The sequence below is a fragment of the Girardinichthys multiradiatus genome, chromosome 23 (genome assembly GCF_021462225.1).
Source record: "Girardinichthys multiradiatus isolate DD_20200921_A chromosome 23, DD_fGirMul_XY1, whole genome shotgun sequence".
Taxonomy (NCBI): domain Eukaryota; kingdom Metazoa; phylum Chordata; class Actinopteri; order Cyprinodontiformes; family Goodeidae; genus Girardinichthys; species Girardinichthys multiradiatus.
The window spans coordinates 20919947-20935762 of record NC_061815.1 but is presented as its reverse complement, the minus strand read 5'-3'; the positions used below and the strand labels follow the sequence as shown (position 1 = coordinate 20935762).

The following is a 15816-nucleotide window of genomic DNA, read 5'->3' as shown; positions in this document are numbered from 1 at the left end:
TTCTATTTCTCAGAAAATGTGAATATTTCACAAGACAATAAAACATTATTCTTCCCCAAATTCTTGAATAGACTTTGCTTCACAATCTTCTCAAGGCTGTTGCTATTTCTGTTGCCTTTTTCCACACTTTTTCCTTCCACTCAGCTGTCCACTAATATGCCTGGATGCAGCACTCTGTGAACAGCCAGCTTCTGTAGCAATGACATTTTGTCGCTTACCCTCTTTTGAAGCGTGTCAATTATTATCTGCTTGAGAGTTATCCCTATACTATAGAAGCCATAACATGGCCATAACATTTCTGCACATATGACACATGGGTCATGTGAAATATACAAGTTCTCTGAAAGACTACATTTTGGTGTAATCTGTAATCATTACAATTCACAAATAATGCTTGAACTATATCACTCTATGTGTGATGAATCAATATTAGTTAAACATTTTTGAATTGAAATACTAAAATAAATTAACTTTTTTACATTTTTATTTATGTAGATGCAACTTTACAAGTGTGTCATTATTACTGGAACTAAGTGCAAATCAAGGATTTTGTGATTATACAAATCTTCAGATTTCCATCACCTGCCCTACAGTGGCAACATTAGAGAAGGGCTGGGCTATATCAAGGGTTTTGATTTAGATTCAGAGACTTAAGCTGTTTCTGTTGCAGCACAAGAGCTGTCTCTCACTTTAATCTCGGCAGCGATCCACCCTGAGCCAGGAATATCCCAAGATAAATATGGAAAGAGAACAATACGATTGCTGAGCAGCAACTTCCCATTTTCTACACCTCTCATCTCTAATCCTCTTCAGTATCGGTCCTGAACTGCCGCTCCTCATCTGAATTAGCAAGCAGACCTAGGGAACAGTGTGATATTACACTGCTGCGTCTCTTTCCTTTGCTATTATCACCACCAGCACCCAATTTTTGGCCACACCTTAACAAAGGGCTTTAACTGCTAACCCTGCCCATTTAATATCAGCTGCTGCACTCACTACATGAAATTTTAACATGAGTCAAGTTCGGGTTCAGTTATCTTGACAAATACTGGATGTTATCGGTCTCTAAAGTCAAAAACTCTCCTCATCCATCCACTGCATATAGATCCTTGATAACAAGAGCCACAACATTCACTCACATGCAATCTTTGTGAAAATTCTGCTCTACAGATGGTGATGAGACATGGGTGCTTGATGAGTGCATTTGCAATAAAAAAAATCCGTTAAAGTATTATAAAACAGTGACATTTTGTTTTCAAAGGAAATCATGCACCATCTTTGTTCACCGTAGAAAATACCTTCATCTTCGTCACCGTCGTTTTCCGACAAATCTTCGCCCTGTTTTTTTGCATGGGCCCCTGTTGTTGAAGCAGGGAGAGAAACATAGAGACGTACAAAGAAATTCAAAATAGCATGTTTGGCAAAAAAGACAAATGGGGGAAGGAGGCATGTCATTGAGAGCAGCATTTAAAAATACATGGGAATAGAACAATGTTCATATAAATACGATCCAAAAGCACAATCTCAAAGCACATAACTATAACAGAAGCATAAATCATTCCTTTTGGATACAATTTCAAAGAGTTAAACAGAGTCATATAAGAACACATCTTTTAAAACTTGATTTATACAAAACTAACCTGTTAATGTAGCATATTCAAATCAGAGTCATACAACACTGACATTTTCAGAAAACCCACTTTAAGAATGATCGAGGAAGGAAAATTCAAGCTACTGTGCTTTAGGATTGTTACAAAAAAAGAAGATAAACATTCAATCTATTGTTTTTGATATTCTTTGGAAGATTTTTCTGTATATTTATGTGAATTTAGATTTCTCTCTTTTAGTATATAATATTTTCCAGCTACAGAGATAAAAAAAAAACTATCCAAATTATGTGATGTGTTGAAATGTGACAATGTTTAAGAATGTTGCACACACGTTACCAGCAGTAAAAAGTTAGTTTTTTTTTTTTGGTTCCTTGTGCTATGATGTGAGGGTTTTTTCTGTGTTCAGTAGAGATTGTCGGAGCTGACATGAACGACACAACTACATCAGTGCTTTTTCCTGCTAATTTGTACCTCAGATAACAGGCTTGATTGCAGGTACAAGTACATATAAAGCCTGTTAACTACAAGTAAGGGACTGGTGCATTTTTGTCTTTGACTAGTGTCTTTGGATGTGCTTGCTTTGCTTGTTGCTAACATCCTTCTATCCAGATAACAAAGTGTTGGGTCTGTTGTGAAAACCATGTCCTAATGCTGCAGTGAAAATCTGATTTAAAACCTGTTGGTAATGAAAGTGAAGTTGGCTACACTCACCCTTTAGCCTATATTAGCAGTTGGTTACCATGGAGACTTTATGTTGGCTGGTTAAGTGACCCTGCTGACTAAGGATCTACAACAATTTTATAGTCGGGCATCATCAGGGGTTGGTCCTCTTTCCAGGTGCTGTTTAATCCCCTACACTACTTCATTGATAAGCTCCGGACAAGAAAAGAGCAATTTTGTTTTATATGTATCTATATCTATATATATATATATATATATATATATATATATATACATATATATATATATATATATAAATTTAAATTATTTTAGATTCTGTGAGATTTGGGGTATGTAATCTTATAATGACCAACATCTTTCTTCTGACAGGGAGTAGTATCAACATTTTGGCCTGGCCAGGCTAGATTCTCGACTTGAATCCAACAGGGAATCAGTGGAGGGAGATGATTAGGGTGATGGAAAGGAGGTGTTCCAATCTCAAAAACTTGAGTGGAAACATGAAAATAAGGATTTCATTGCTATAATACCAATACAGATTTTTCCATTTATTACTGAGAAAAGTATAAAAACTTTTGACATGCTATTTCTAATGAAATGTGTATTTTTTTAATTCAAAATTGATACTGATTTTACATTTTTCTATTGGATTTTGAGAGGTGCCGGTCTCATTCACTATCAAAAACAAACATATTGGTTAAATGAAAACCATTTTAAATCTGCATGGTGTTTGAATAATTTTGGGCTTAACTATAGATCTGAATAAATGAAAAAGTGGTCTGGCTTATCTGTTACTTATTGATATCTTTTCATTGGTATCATTCATACCGAGTCTTTCTAGCCTGTTCAGCCATAACATTTTGACCATGCAGTAATGAATAGGTTAATTTTGGCTTAGACTAGGAATATCCCAGGTGTCCTGGATTGTCACCCAACTAGCAATCAGGAATACAATAGTCCTTTTAGGTCTTTTGGGTTGTAGGGAGGAAGTTAACCCCTGAAAAATGTAACCAGATGCCATTTGACTGGTATCTTGAGAGGCAAGATAAACCCTTTGGATATAATAGTTTTTGCAGTGTTTTTCTGAGTTGTTCTCTTGTTTGGTGGTCAGGATATTAGGGGAGTGCTGTTTCCATGTAAGGATATGACAGATTTGTTTGTGTTGTTTGCAAATGTCCAAGATAAATTCATTTAAACACGGTGATGGGGTGAGTTATAAGATGAGCAACATTGATTTAACATGTCACTGGCCATCATGCAGTGATCTTATGAATGTCGTTCTTGTTTTATGGGCTATAGTAACGAAAAACCTACCCCTTGGGGGATTACTGGGTGTTTTCTTCACTCATCATTTAGAACTAGTAATGATTCTTTGTTGCCTAACACCAGCAGCCAAAAGGCTTCAGAATATCAATATCAGTTGGTGAGTTGACTGATATGTTAATCCATCAATGCAACAGTATCATCTTCTGACAGGACTAGAAAGAAATGTTATTTTTGGAGATGACCTTTTATCCAACACCCTGTCAGTTTATATTTTCCACTTGAACAGCGCTTAATACAGTAGATCGTAATGGTGTCGGTGACTTTAGGCTTTTCTCCATTGTACTCTCTGCAGTAGGAAAAATACGAATCAATATATCTTACAGGCTTATTGACAAAAAGCTTGTGGTAATCCTTTCATTATTACAATATGTCTTTGTGGAATAATGTTTTATTAGCAGAGTTGAGCTTGACCCTTTGCTGAAGCTTAAGTCACTGACGCTAATATCAATTAAAAGATAATTGAAAACAGTTTTCCTTGGGAATCTCTGGTCTCTCTGTGTTTGAAAATATTTCCACTGCTACCTTTGAAATTATGAACTTATACTTGAACACATTTAATATCTCTTGGATTCATAATCAGTAGGGATGACCCGACTGACCACAAAAAGGCTGTTCAGTGGAATCACTATGACAGTTTTCTTTCCTAATGCTCAGCTTTTACATATTACCTTGTATACAAGCAGCACATTCACAGACTTTGTTCTGTAATGCTGCCTCATTTCATTTTATCCACTGCCAATCCTACAATTATAAAGCACCATATGTGTGTAGCTTATGTGCTGCATGTTTGGTAATATATTTTCTTAATGTGTATATTAATCTTCATATGCTCACTACTGATTCTCTCCTCTATATTCTGTCTTGTCTTCTGCTTTCCTAACTGATACTGGGCTGGTGTAGTTGGTAGCACTGGTGCCTTGTAGCAAGAAGGTTCTGGGTTCGATTCCCGACCGGGGGTCTTTTGCATGGAGTTTGCATGTTCTCCCCGTGCATGCGTGGGTTCTCACCGGATACTCCAGCTTCCTCCCACAATCCAAAGACATGACTGTTAGGTTAATTGGTCACTCTAAATTGCCCTTAGGTGTATGAATGAGTGTGTGCGTGGTTGTTTGTGTGTTGCCCTGCGATGAACTGGCGACCTGTCCAGGGTGTACCCCGCCTCTCACCCATAGACTGCCGGAGATAGGCACCAGCTCCCCTGCGACCCACTATGGAATAAGCGGTAGAAAATGACTGACTACTGTAGGTGAAATACGCTGTAATGCATGATGTAAAAGGCCGAGTGCCATGACATTTACTCACTTAATTGTCTGAAGTAAAGGTGCATTTTTTCTTTGATTCCATGGCAACTACAATGACCTTGTTAAGTGTGTTCATCGGTTTTGCATTACCATGAATAATTCAATTTGGGATGCGATATGAGCTACAGCTGCAAAACCCAGCATTCAACATCACTGGGCTAAATACATCCCCTTTGTCAGCAATAAAAGATTGCAAAGCATTTATGTTATTAAGAGCCTCCTGCTACACTCTATGGTCATCTCCTGTCGTAAATAGTAACGCCCTCCTATCTGGGCTCCTAACCTGTGCTGTGAAACCTCTGCAGACAGTCCAGAACACGGCAGCACATCTGGTCTTTAATCAGCCTAAAACAGCACAATTGAGTTCCAATGGCTACCCTTAACTCCCTGCATCAAATTCAAGTCACTGATGTTAGCCTACAAAGTGCTTAATGGACAGCTCCCAACTACTTGAATGCTCTTGCAAAGGCTTATGTCACAACTCGGTCACACTAGTCATCAGGGGATTGTCGGCTAGCAGTGCCTACACCCCACTCACAACAATGCAGTCTCTTTTCCTGTATTGTTCCACAGTAGTGGAATGACCTACAAAGTTCTACCAAAACAAGGGCATCCCATCTATCTTCAAGAAACTCTTAAAAGACACAGCTCTTCTGGGGGCAACTCTAGCACCTATCATGTTTTTCCATAATCCCTCTGTCTGTATTCCCTTTATTCCTGCACTCTGTTTCTACACAGTCATCTCTTTCACCTCTGATAGAGTCTGACCACTGGCCTTTCTTCTAAGCAGCATAGCTAATGTAACTAATTTGACGGTATGTTTAGGATCATTGAGTTGAAATAGTGCTCTTAGGCTTGTAACCTTGCCCCTTTTTCCACCAAATGTAAAATTTTTATTATAAGCAAACACTTTAAGCCCTTCCACAAGCTTTTTTGCTTGTGTTCTGGGTTGGATACCTGTGGTTCACTTCAAAACCCTTTTATCTCAGAACCACAGAACCCTTCTTCATGAACACAGAGTGAACACAGAGTGGCTGGATATTCCCATGCTGTCTATACTTGGATTGTTTACACAGATAACGTGACACCTTCGGGCGTCTGGAAATTGTTCCCATGGATGAACCAGAGTTGCAGAGGCCCACATTTGTATTTCTGACAACTTGGCTGATTTCTTTTGCTTTCTCCCTGATTTCACACAAGGAATCAGTATGTTTAATGTGGGCCCCAAAAAACATCCACAGCTGGGCAACCCATTAACTCAAATGTTGTGAACCTTTTGAAACATGGCAGCCTTTTACACATTACATTATCATGACCTATTATTCTGACATTTAGTAAGTAGAAATAATTGTGGCATTCCTAACTGACCTAAAACAGGAAATGTTTAGTTAATATCTGACAGTAAAATAAAATTTTTGTGTCTTTTAGAAAATATTCTAAGAAAACTTTCAAATCCAGCCTTTCCCAGTGTTTTTTTCTCCTAAAATTTTCTCCTAAAATTTTGAAAGTTAATGCTTTAATTGCCTATGTGTCAGCCTTTGTGTTTGGCATGCTTGTGAACCAAACAGATGCAACATTGTCTAAAACCTGTAAACATGCAGAATGTCTGTATGTTGAAGTAAAGTGTGGAAGTCTATACCTCAACATGCAAGTTTAAAAACATAGTACATAATACCGCAACTCAAAAAACACCATAGAGATTTTAGATAAACCAGACCCTATGATTAAGCTCCGCTTATTCAAAACATTATGGTGTCTAAAAAGAGATTAGGTATGTAGCTGGTTCTACAATGAGTTGTAAGCAATACAAGTAAAAGCTGTCTGCAATTTATTAGCTACTTCCTTTGCTACTGATGGTAATGGTAGTTTGAATACAAAGATAATAAATATAAAATGTGAACTTTAATTGTGTATTTTGTTCCTTTTTAGATATTTTACTTTGATACAGCATTTGTTTTCAGGCAGTTTTTATTTTATATTTCAGTTTTCGAATCTAAGTGAGACTTCACAGCAAAGGTATAAAATGAACAGTGATCTTTGTATACTGTTTTAGCAAGTGGAGGTTTTCTGGAGTGTCCAAGGTCACATTTTTATCTATTTTACACCAGTTAATTTTTAATTTTACCACAATTACTTGTGTATATAAATACTCATTAGTATTGCACAGAATGCATGCGCGACAATGCAGCGCTTTGATGGTGTTAAATATAGCTGTTGCATCAGTCAGAACTGGGTATATATGTGGAAGGACACAGTGAGGTGAATGGAAATGCTTTAAAGTAGGGCTAAAACGTTAAAATGGATATTTTAAATCATGCCAGACTAAATTCCATAGAGGTGATAAATCAATCAAGAACAACATTGCTGTGCAGGAATTAAATGCCTCTGAGTCCTTAGATATCATGTCTCTCATTGTGCATTACATCCCCTGTTAGATTTTCTCTAAGCAAAACCTCTTAGTTTTATTTTACAGTGAGAACAAGTGGATTAAACAGCATTTGAAGGCCTGTCTTTTTGGTGCTTCAGTTATTAATTTTCATGTACTTTTTAATTGCTTAGCATACCAAATTGTAGTGTCTTTTATGAGACAATGTTCTATCAACAGCATTTTATCTATAATATTATGTCGTGTTCACAGGAATTCATTAAAAATTGGGTAATCAGGCAAATAGGTACAATTATTGCTGTGAGCCCCGTGTTACTGTCATGGCTAAACAATCAGTTTATTGAGTGAAAGAGCTTCAGACGAGCATATATTAGATGGCAGGTGTTGACAGGGAAGCTCTGCCACTTTGAATTTTGCTTTGAGCCTGTGTGTGTGTGCTTGTCAGAGCGCCATGAACTGAAACTGAAAACATGTGACATTTGTATATGAGTCAAGCAAGGCGAGCGAGTTGATATTTGACCTTGAATCTTTTAAAATGATGCAACAGTGGAAAAGTGTAACATTAAAATGAAATAACAAATAGTGAACCTCTGGCACAGGCAGCCTTCAGGAGTCAAAATTTGCATCGCATAAAAAGTAGGTAGCATTTTGAATTAGACCTATTGTTTATGTTCCTTTGACAGGATTAATAGAAAGCGGTCACATTTATCCAATCAGGAGCAAAGAAGTCACATTAGACGCACCTGCTTGTTGCATAAAGGGTATTGAAATGTAACATTTGTGCACGATGAAATCTCAAGCCAAAAGCATTGTGGTAATTGGCTAAAGAATTTTATACGAATGAACTGAAGCATGCACACACACGTGAAGTGACACACTCAAACACATAAATACATAGTGTCCTCAGACTCCAGAGACTTCTGGACTGAATCCACAATTCACTCAATACGTTGTGGAAGGGCTGAATGTTAACTGCCTTCCCTTTTGCTGCAAAAAGGTTCACTGACAATAGATGGGACCTGGAGTTAAATATCAGAAAGGTCAGAATGTGGAAAGAGACTTTGTGAAATGTTGCGGCCTTGACAATTCAGAGCAGTTATATTCAGTTTCTAATCCTCAGGTGGCCACTACCCTCTCTGCCCGGATTTGTTTCTTGCATTTAGTCTCTCGATCTTCTCTTTCTCTCTCTGTATGTCTGCCTTCAAGTCTGTATGTCTGTCTCCATCTCTCACAATCTGTCTCCCGGTGCAGAGGTTAACGAACAGCTTGGGAAGGACACATGAGAGAGAATGATGGAGAATGCAGTTAAAAGGTTAAGGATTCAATAATCCTGCAGTAAAGGACAGCCAAAACTCACACTGCGTCGTAGCAGAGCCCAATATAAAAAAATAAGAAAATTCCTTACACTTGTAAGAATGCGTCGGGAAACAGGCTAAAGCATAATCAAAGGCAGAAAAATGGAAGACTACACACATGCAAGGTTGAATTTTGAGCAATGCATGATTTTTAAATATTCAATAATCTTGTTTAGAAAATGTTTTACAAGGAAAAAGAGTTCTTATGAAATCTTGAGGATTTACGCAAAGCATTTTTTGAGAAATGCTTTCTGACAAGGAACATCTGCAGGGCATCTTTAACCTGTTTATCTTTGCAGATGTAATGACAAATACATTTATACAAATATATGATGTGTGCCAAGGGATATGACAGGCTTAATTATTAAGAGAATGTATATAGAATGGTACATATTGGCATACCGTAACAGGAGCCTGTTACTCGTATCAAGGCATACTAAGATTTTAAAAACGTATGGTTTTAAAACAGCTAAAAGTTTGTCATGTAACTGCTAGAATTTAAATTTCTTTTAATGGGATGACAGAAAAAGAGCTGGATTGACCAGCATTTTCTATGGCTAAATGAGGCTTAGAGTATTATAACTTTCCCCCACCTGTTGCTGTGCACTGCCAGTCTGTTGGATGAAGTAGGGCTCTTATACATTGTTTATAAGAAAGACAATATTTCTGATAGTGGAAATCCTGGAGAGCCATAGTGTGGAAACTAAAGAAGTGCTACCAATAACCCTGGTTTATATAATGCTACTAACTACAACTGCAAACTACAACTGGCATTATAAGAGTGTCACATTTTTCATCAAACAGTGCAAACTGTTTAAACACCTTTTAATGAGATGCAAGTGAAAGTGCCATAATGACGAGAGTTTTCTCTGGCTATAAGCATAAAGTGGCACTGCCCCACACCCACATTCTGCTGCACACTGCCAGTGAGCTAACTGAAATAAGGCTCCTTAAGAACATCGTTATCCTGCTTACATAAATGAAGACAAATTCAACTGTTCAGACATACTGTTTTTCTGGTAGCAGAAAATGTCAACAGTTTTGCTCAGGAAAGTAACGGAGCGCCAACCATCACTCATAAATACAATGCTGCCAGCGACAATTGCTAGCCTCAGTTGGCAACCTACGAGCGGAAAATCTTTGGACATATAATTTCAAGGCTTTTAAGTCCTTTAAATTACTTGCCAGAAAAAGATTTAGAGTGAGTAGAGTTTTTCTGCCTGTATGAAACATACATTAACATAGCACTGCCCCTCCCCTGCATGTTGCTATGTTTGAAATTAGGACATCTATAAACTATTTCCCCTACCTCCCCTTGCTAAAAAGTAAGTCAAAATTGTCTCTATAGAAACATTTTTGGTCAATAAATACAGGCAGTCGTAGTGTAGACACTAAACAAGAGCCACCTGCCTCTTATTAAGGTAACACTGCCAACTACAGTTGGCAAGCTTTGAGCTGCATATCTATTAAGCATCCGACTTCAGGCTGACCAGATAGCCTCACTAATTGACCAATTAATGTCAGCTATTTATACTTATTCTGTGAAGAGAAAAGGCATATTTTTCTTTGCAAAAATCACTTAAAACTTTGTCTTTTTCTAGTTTTCTGCTTAGTCTGTATTAGAAAACCAAAATAAAAAACAAATTAATTGTTAACTGTAATAATCAATATGTGATTTTAGCAGCAACAGGAATAATTGTTTTTCTGTTTCAAATAAAAGTGATAAAATAATGTTATACATTTTGGTTACAAATGTTATCTAAATACCTGAAAGCCCATGGTATTTTTACGTAATCTTCTCATATCATGATAGTCTCATACCAGCACATGCCTATTAGGAAGCTACACTAACAAAATAAATCTGTTTTAGAGTCTTCCTCTTTGAATGGGCTCCAGGACATCTTGGTCTGTTGCTGCTGTTCCCTTTAAAAGTTGGGAAAAACAACGAGGAGAACAGACTGACGGGGCTGACTGGAAGCTGGTTAGTGCAACAGCAGGAGGGCTCAAAAAAGCTGAACAGGAACTTCCTGCTTTGGTCACATCTTGCATCTTAAGTCAATCTGATTGGATTTGCTTTTTTTAAATCACTTCTGACTCTGTGTCCAATGATTGTAGGAATAAAATTCTATAAAAAATTCTATAGATAATGTTGTTTGTGTCGTTTTTATGGTGAATCTGCTCTGCTTTTAAGTCACACATGCAGTTTTTTGTTCTCATTTTTTGGAAAGTTTTTAGCCCCTGTATGCTTGGTGTACAGATTTCCTCGGAAGGACTCAGGGAGTGGCCCATACTTCCCCGAGGCGAGTCTGAGTCGGCCAACCAATTGGATTAGCATGGTGTGTTACTGTTTGCCATGGCCCTCGTGCATTCTAACCAGGACAGGGGCTTTTCTGTAGATTTCCCAGCTCACTAACAACTGGAGGTCATGTGAAAAGTGGAAAGAATGTCCAGTTTTTCTGCTGGGGTAGTTAATCTACAGGTTTGGCAGCTGCCTGGACCATTCAGTACTGGCATGGAGCTGCATAAAAACATGGCAGCTTGAGAGCCTATGAGAGCTGCATGGGAATGATAGCTGGACATTCCAAATCAAGCCAAAACCTTAAACTGATTTTCAAAATAGACTTCTGCAGTGGGATAAAATTAGGAATTTTGATCTTAGAGTATTACCCAAAATGCAGTGCAACTCAGAGAAAATAACGACACTAAAGAATATTTTCCAAGCTAGTTACACAAAAGGAGATGAACATGTAAATCCCAGCTAAAAACCATGTGTGGTATATACACTATATGCAGCCAGAACACAATGCACTGATTTATGTGTTTTTCAAAATGATCCCTAAGTGGGGGTCTCATCAAAAGAATGTGATTGTAGTAATCAACTTTTAAGTTTGACAAACAGTTTAACAATGTACTGTAAACCTTTCTCAAAGATAAACACTGATCTCCTCTGGGGATTTTCTTAGGGCAAAAAATTGCCCATCTCTAACATATCTAGTACTCCAAAGCTGAATAGTGCTTAGCTGTGTCCCAGCACATCATTACCCCTCTCCTCACTCCATTCACTCTAACTCAGAGCAGAGAAAATGAGTGAGTGATATGACAAGGGTCCAGTGTCCCACAGCTCTGTCACTGCTCTTTGCCATGAGCACTTTCTGTAAGGCCCCTTCAAAGGGACAGAGTGGGGGGTCTATGGTGATGATGCTGCACATTAGATCACCTGCTCATGACCTCGGGCATTACTTGCCAGGACATCTGTTTAGGTTATGTGGTACTACCCTTGCAAAAGACTGTCTGAATAACATTTTGTGCAGGGTAATGAGCAAAATTGCTTTGGACTGAAGAAAAATTCTCTAATTTGCTATGTGAAAATGAGTTACACAACCACTGTTCTGAGTAAGAATCAGCTCCACTGGTATGAAACAAAAAAAATTGCTTTAAGTATTGTGTTATGTATACATTTTATTTTTACTTAGCCTATCTTTGATCTTTTTCAGGGCAGAGTTTTCTTCGGGGGAAATGGGGGACAATAAACCTAATCGTTGATATCCAAGCATCAATTGGCTTTCTAAGAAAACTTTGTTACCTTTGTTGTTGACTATAAGAATTGATCATTTAATATATGTATGTCACTAATGAATATGCACAGTGTGTATGACTCTGAAACATTAAACAGGTTTACACTGAATAAAAACTGTCCTTAGATGTCCTTAGGTGGCAAATTGTTGGAAAGTCTAAGGCTTGATAAGAGCACATTGTTGGCTCTGTTAGAGCCTACAGCACTTTGCTAAAATATTTATGGCCCTTGAGCGTTTACACATTTTCTCACATTGCAACCTAACCCTAAACCAAATTATCCATTGAATTCAAGTTTGCACTTTAACTGGACCACTCAAACACACTAACATGCTTTGATCTAATTCACTGAGCTGGAGCTCTGGCTATATGTAGGATAGTTGTCCAGTTTTGCAGCGTCTAGCAGGTTTTCTCTCAGGATTGCCCTGTCTTGAGCTCCACTCATTTTTCCCATCAAGGGCTTCTTGTAGCATTCTTCCAATAGTGGCTGTATTATTGCCAATTTTCTATATTGGCCAGTCTTGAAGTACATTTGTAATTGTAACTCTTATTAATAAAAAAATATTACAATTATGTATTTTCTTTTAATGTTTACAAATATGGTTATGGTTGTATGTTCAAGGGGTATGAATACTTTAGCAAAGCAATGTAATACAGGAGTGTCCCTTTATCCTTTTATCGAGCGTTTAAATGCTGAGGACAGTTGTCTCTCTCAATGAAACAACACCTTTATCCAAAGGGAAAAGGGTATCAACAAATGTTTTATAAACCTACTAAAGACGGAATCACTACTCTTGGATTCTTGAACATTGTGGCTCTGTAAAACATACCTAACATAAGTAAATGGCAATGTTGTAATTAGGGCCACATTTATTTTTACAAATAAAGCTAAAACAAATAATAATAAAATCATGAACCACAAAACAACTAAAATTAATACACTGTTGCACATCTTGTGGCTTTTACAACAGCTTGAATTTAGGTCTGAACGTCCTCATGCAAAACAACATTCTTCACCAATCAGGTTCCAGCACTCTTATGAGGCAGTTGACAGATTAGCTTTGCAGGATGGAGCCCTCTCATGCACTGCTTTTTTCAATTTGCGGTAGGAATTTTCAGTTCGATTAAGATCCGGACCATAAGGTACTCACGCCATTATGTTTATGCGCCTTCCTGTTGAAAAATTTCAAATCTCTTTGCCTGGTGGTTAAATGCCTTGTTATACTGAAAAATTACTTCATCAGCAAACCTACTTTTTATCTGAAATGTCGAAATTTACATATATTTGCTGTAGAAGCCTGGCTTCTGTACCTGACATTAGGTCCTGTATCATCACTGACTATTGGGGTCTGCTCATTTTCCTTGGGATATCATCTTTACATGTTTCTTTGGGACGGCACCCATAAAAAAAGAAATCATTTGTGCATTATCACCTTGGCCAAATGCAACCATGCAGTGTCTCTACATGATAACACTTTCTCAGAAATTTAGATCCAGCTGACTGGGAACAATTAACATCAATTGCTAATCTCCCTTTTAATTTACCTTCTTCAAGGTGTTTTATAACACTTTTGATTTGATTCTTTTAACCTACACCATCTTTTTAATATTGTCCAGGGATTGCACATTCCATTGCATAAATCGACCTTTGCCTGTATTGTTATAGAAATACAAATTACAGGACGATTCTAGATTTTTCCTCCACTTAATGTCTTCTTGTATTGAAAGAAAAGTCTTTTTTAGCATGTTACTTATTTGTTTAAGCATTTTTTTTAAACCCAAATGTTCAGCAGTTAAATGAAATAGATTTATCTTAGAACTGTAAAATTAAAATAGCGGAATAAAAATCCTCTAAATGTAGTGATTCAATTTTTTTGGCAGAGACTGTAATTTCATTTAAATTAAGCATATTTTGGAATCTGCTGGTTTCCCAGTCTCACCAATAATAAAACACAAAATGAAGGAAAATCTTTCACAGAATCCAATTCAACCCGTTCTCTGAACTTCAACAAACCATTACATTTTTAAAAGAATTAAAGCTTACATTGTGACATATAAGGGTTAAGCATCTGAAATACTTTATGTTGTTCTTTATCTTAATTTGTCGCCTCTATGTATTTGCAAACACACTCCTACATTTATGTGTTTCTGTATTAAAACCAAATTCACTTGACACAGGCCAAAAATTAGCATGTCATAGGAAAAATGCAAAGATAGTAAGATTTTTTTTTGAATTACAAACTTAGATTGTCATCAGCAAAAAAAAAAAAAAAAAATGGAGCAATTTCATAATAACATACCATAGTAGTGACACAGAAAACTTTTGATAAACCACTTTCTCATTATCATACACATGGAAGATAATTGAAAAATTCTAACTGGAAGGGAAATATTAAATAGATATTTCTGCGTATATTCCACATCTGGGACTAATTCAGAAGCAGGAGCGCCTGAAGGGCCAGTCTGTCTCTGACAAAATTGGTTTACCAATGCAGTATGAACGAATGAAGTGGGCACCGTGAGGGCAGTAGCTGCCTTCTGCCTCTGTGGAAATCAGTGGCAAAGGTCTCCCAGCTGAAAGTGAATCTTTGCTGAGGCACAAATACATGCTCAAGATTGTAATGTTAAGGCTACATGTTGCCTTCAGGCGCTTCCAGAAAATTATCCCTCTGTGGTTACTAGCAGTGATAATTTAGCTATTACTAATGAAAAAAGGACTGTACTTCCCCAGAGCTGTGTGTAAGAAACTGTCTCATGGATAGATTAAAGTTGTCATTCCACCAATTTTATTTCAAATTAACTCAATGTTTAAGGGTCTGAATCTTTCAGTTGCTATATTTGACAACACTCTCAGAACTCAAAGCCAGCACTCTTGCTTCTGACTTAATTAACAGCTGCATTTCACCTAAAAGGGTTGTTTGGATGTTTTTAAGAGGGGTTCTGCATAGTAGCTATCAATAGTAATAAAGAAAGAACATCTTTTGCAGTGGTAACTCCAGTCAGCCCCAGTAACAAATAGTCAGACCTGTGTTGATAGAGTTGATATCAGCTTTATAAAAGCCAATGCCATATTAGCGTACAGTAAACCTCTGTACTTTTTCATCCAATCGTGCTTTAGTTTGCGGAGTTCTTTTTTCAGCCAGACAACATAGGTGTTACTAATAAAAATTTGTTGTCAGGCTTGTTTAAGTCTGCCTGTTCAGCTGAGAATTTTTAAAAACAACTGCAAGCCCGTAAAAATGAGGGACTATGACATTTTTCTGGCGTAATAATATCTGTTTTAGCCAGAATAGACAGAGCAAGAACTATTTGCAGAAAAGAAAGAACAGAGGGACAGAGCAGATAGAAAATGAAAACTCCAAAGAGAACACAAGCTACCTGGTGGTGGAGATGCAATGACTGTATTCCGCTGCCATCACATCCTGACTGCTGCTGCTGCCATGAAAGGAACTTGGCAAGGACATAACTTCACGGTCTATCCAGCAAGGGTGCCAGTTTTTCACCGTCAGTTTGTATCACACATCATGCAGACCTCCTTGGATTCCTGGATTGTGGTGTTTTATTGACCTTCTTTAATTTTTCCGCAG

General features: G+C 37.4%; 1 protein-coding gene across 2 annotated transcripts in view; it reads right to left on the bottom strand.

Moving 5' to 3' along the window:
- The window catches only part of nlgn3a (neuroligin 3a), a 247027-nt gene that overhangs the window by 178056 nt on the left and 53155 nt on the right, over nt 1-15816 (bottom strand). Inside the window, exon 4 of one of the 2 annotated variants that reach the window (XM_047353716.1) lies at nt 1299-1358. The exons of the other annotated variant lie outside the window; for it this stretch is intronic. Coding sequence (XP_047209672.1) covers nt 1299-1358 — 60 coding nt within the window. The remainder of the gene's footprint in view (nt 1-1298; nt 1359-15816) is intronic. 2 annotated transcript variants of the gene reach the window in all.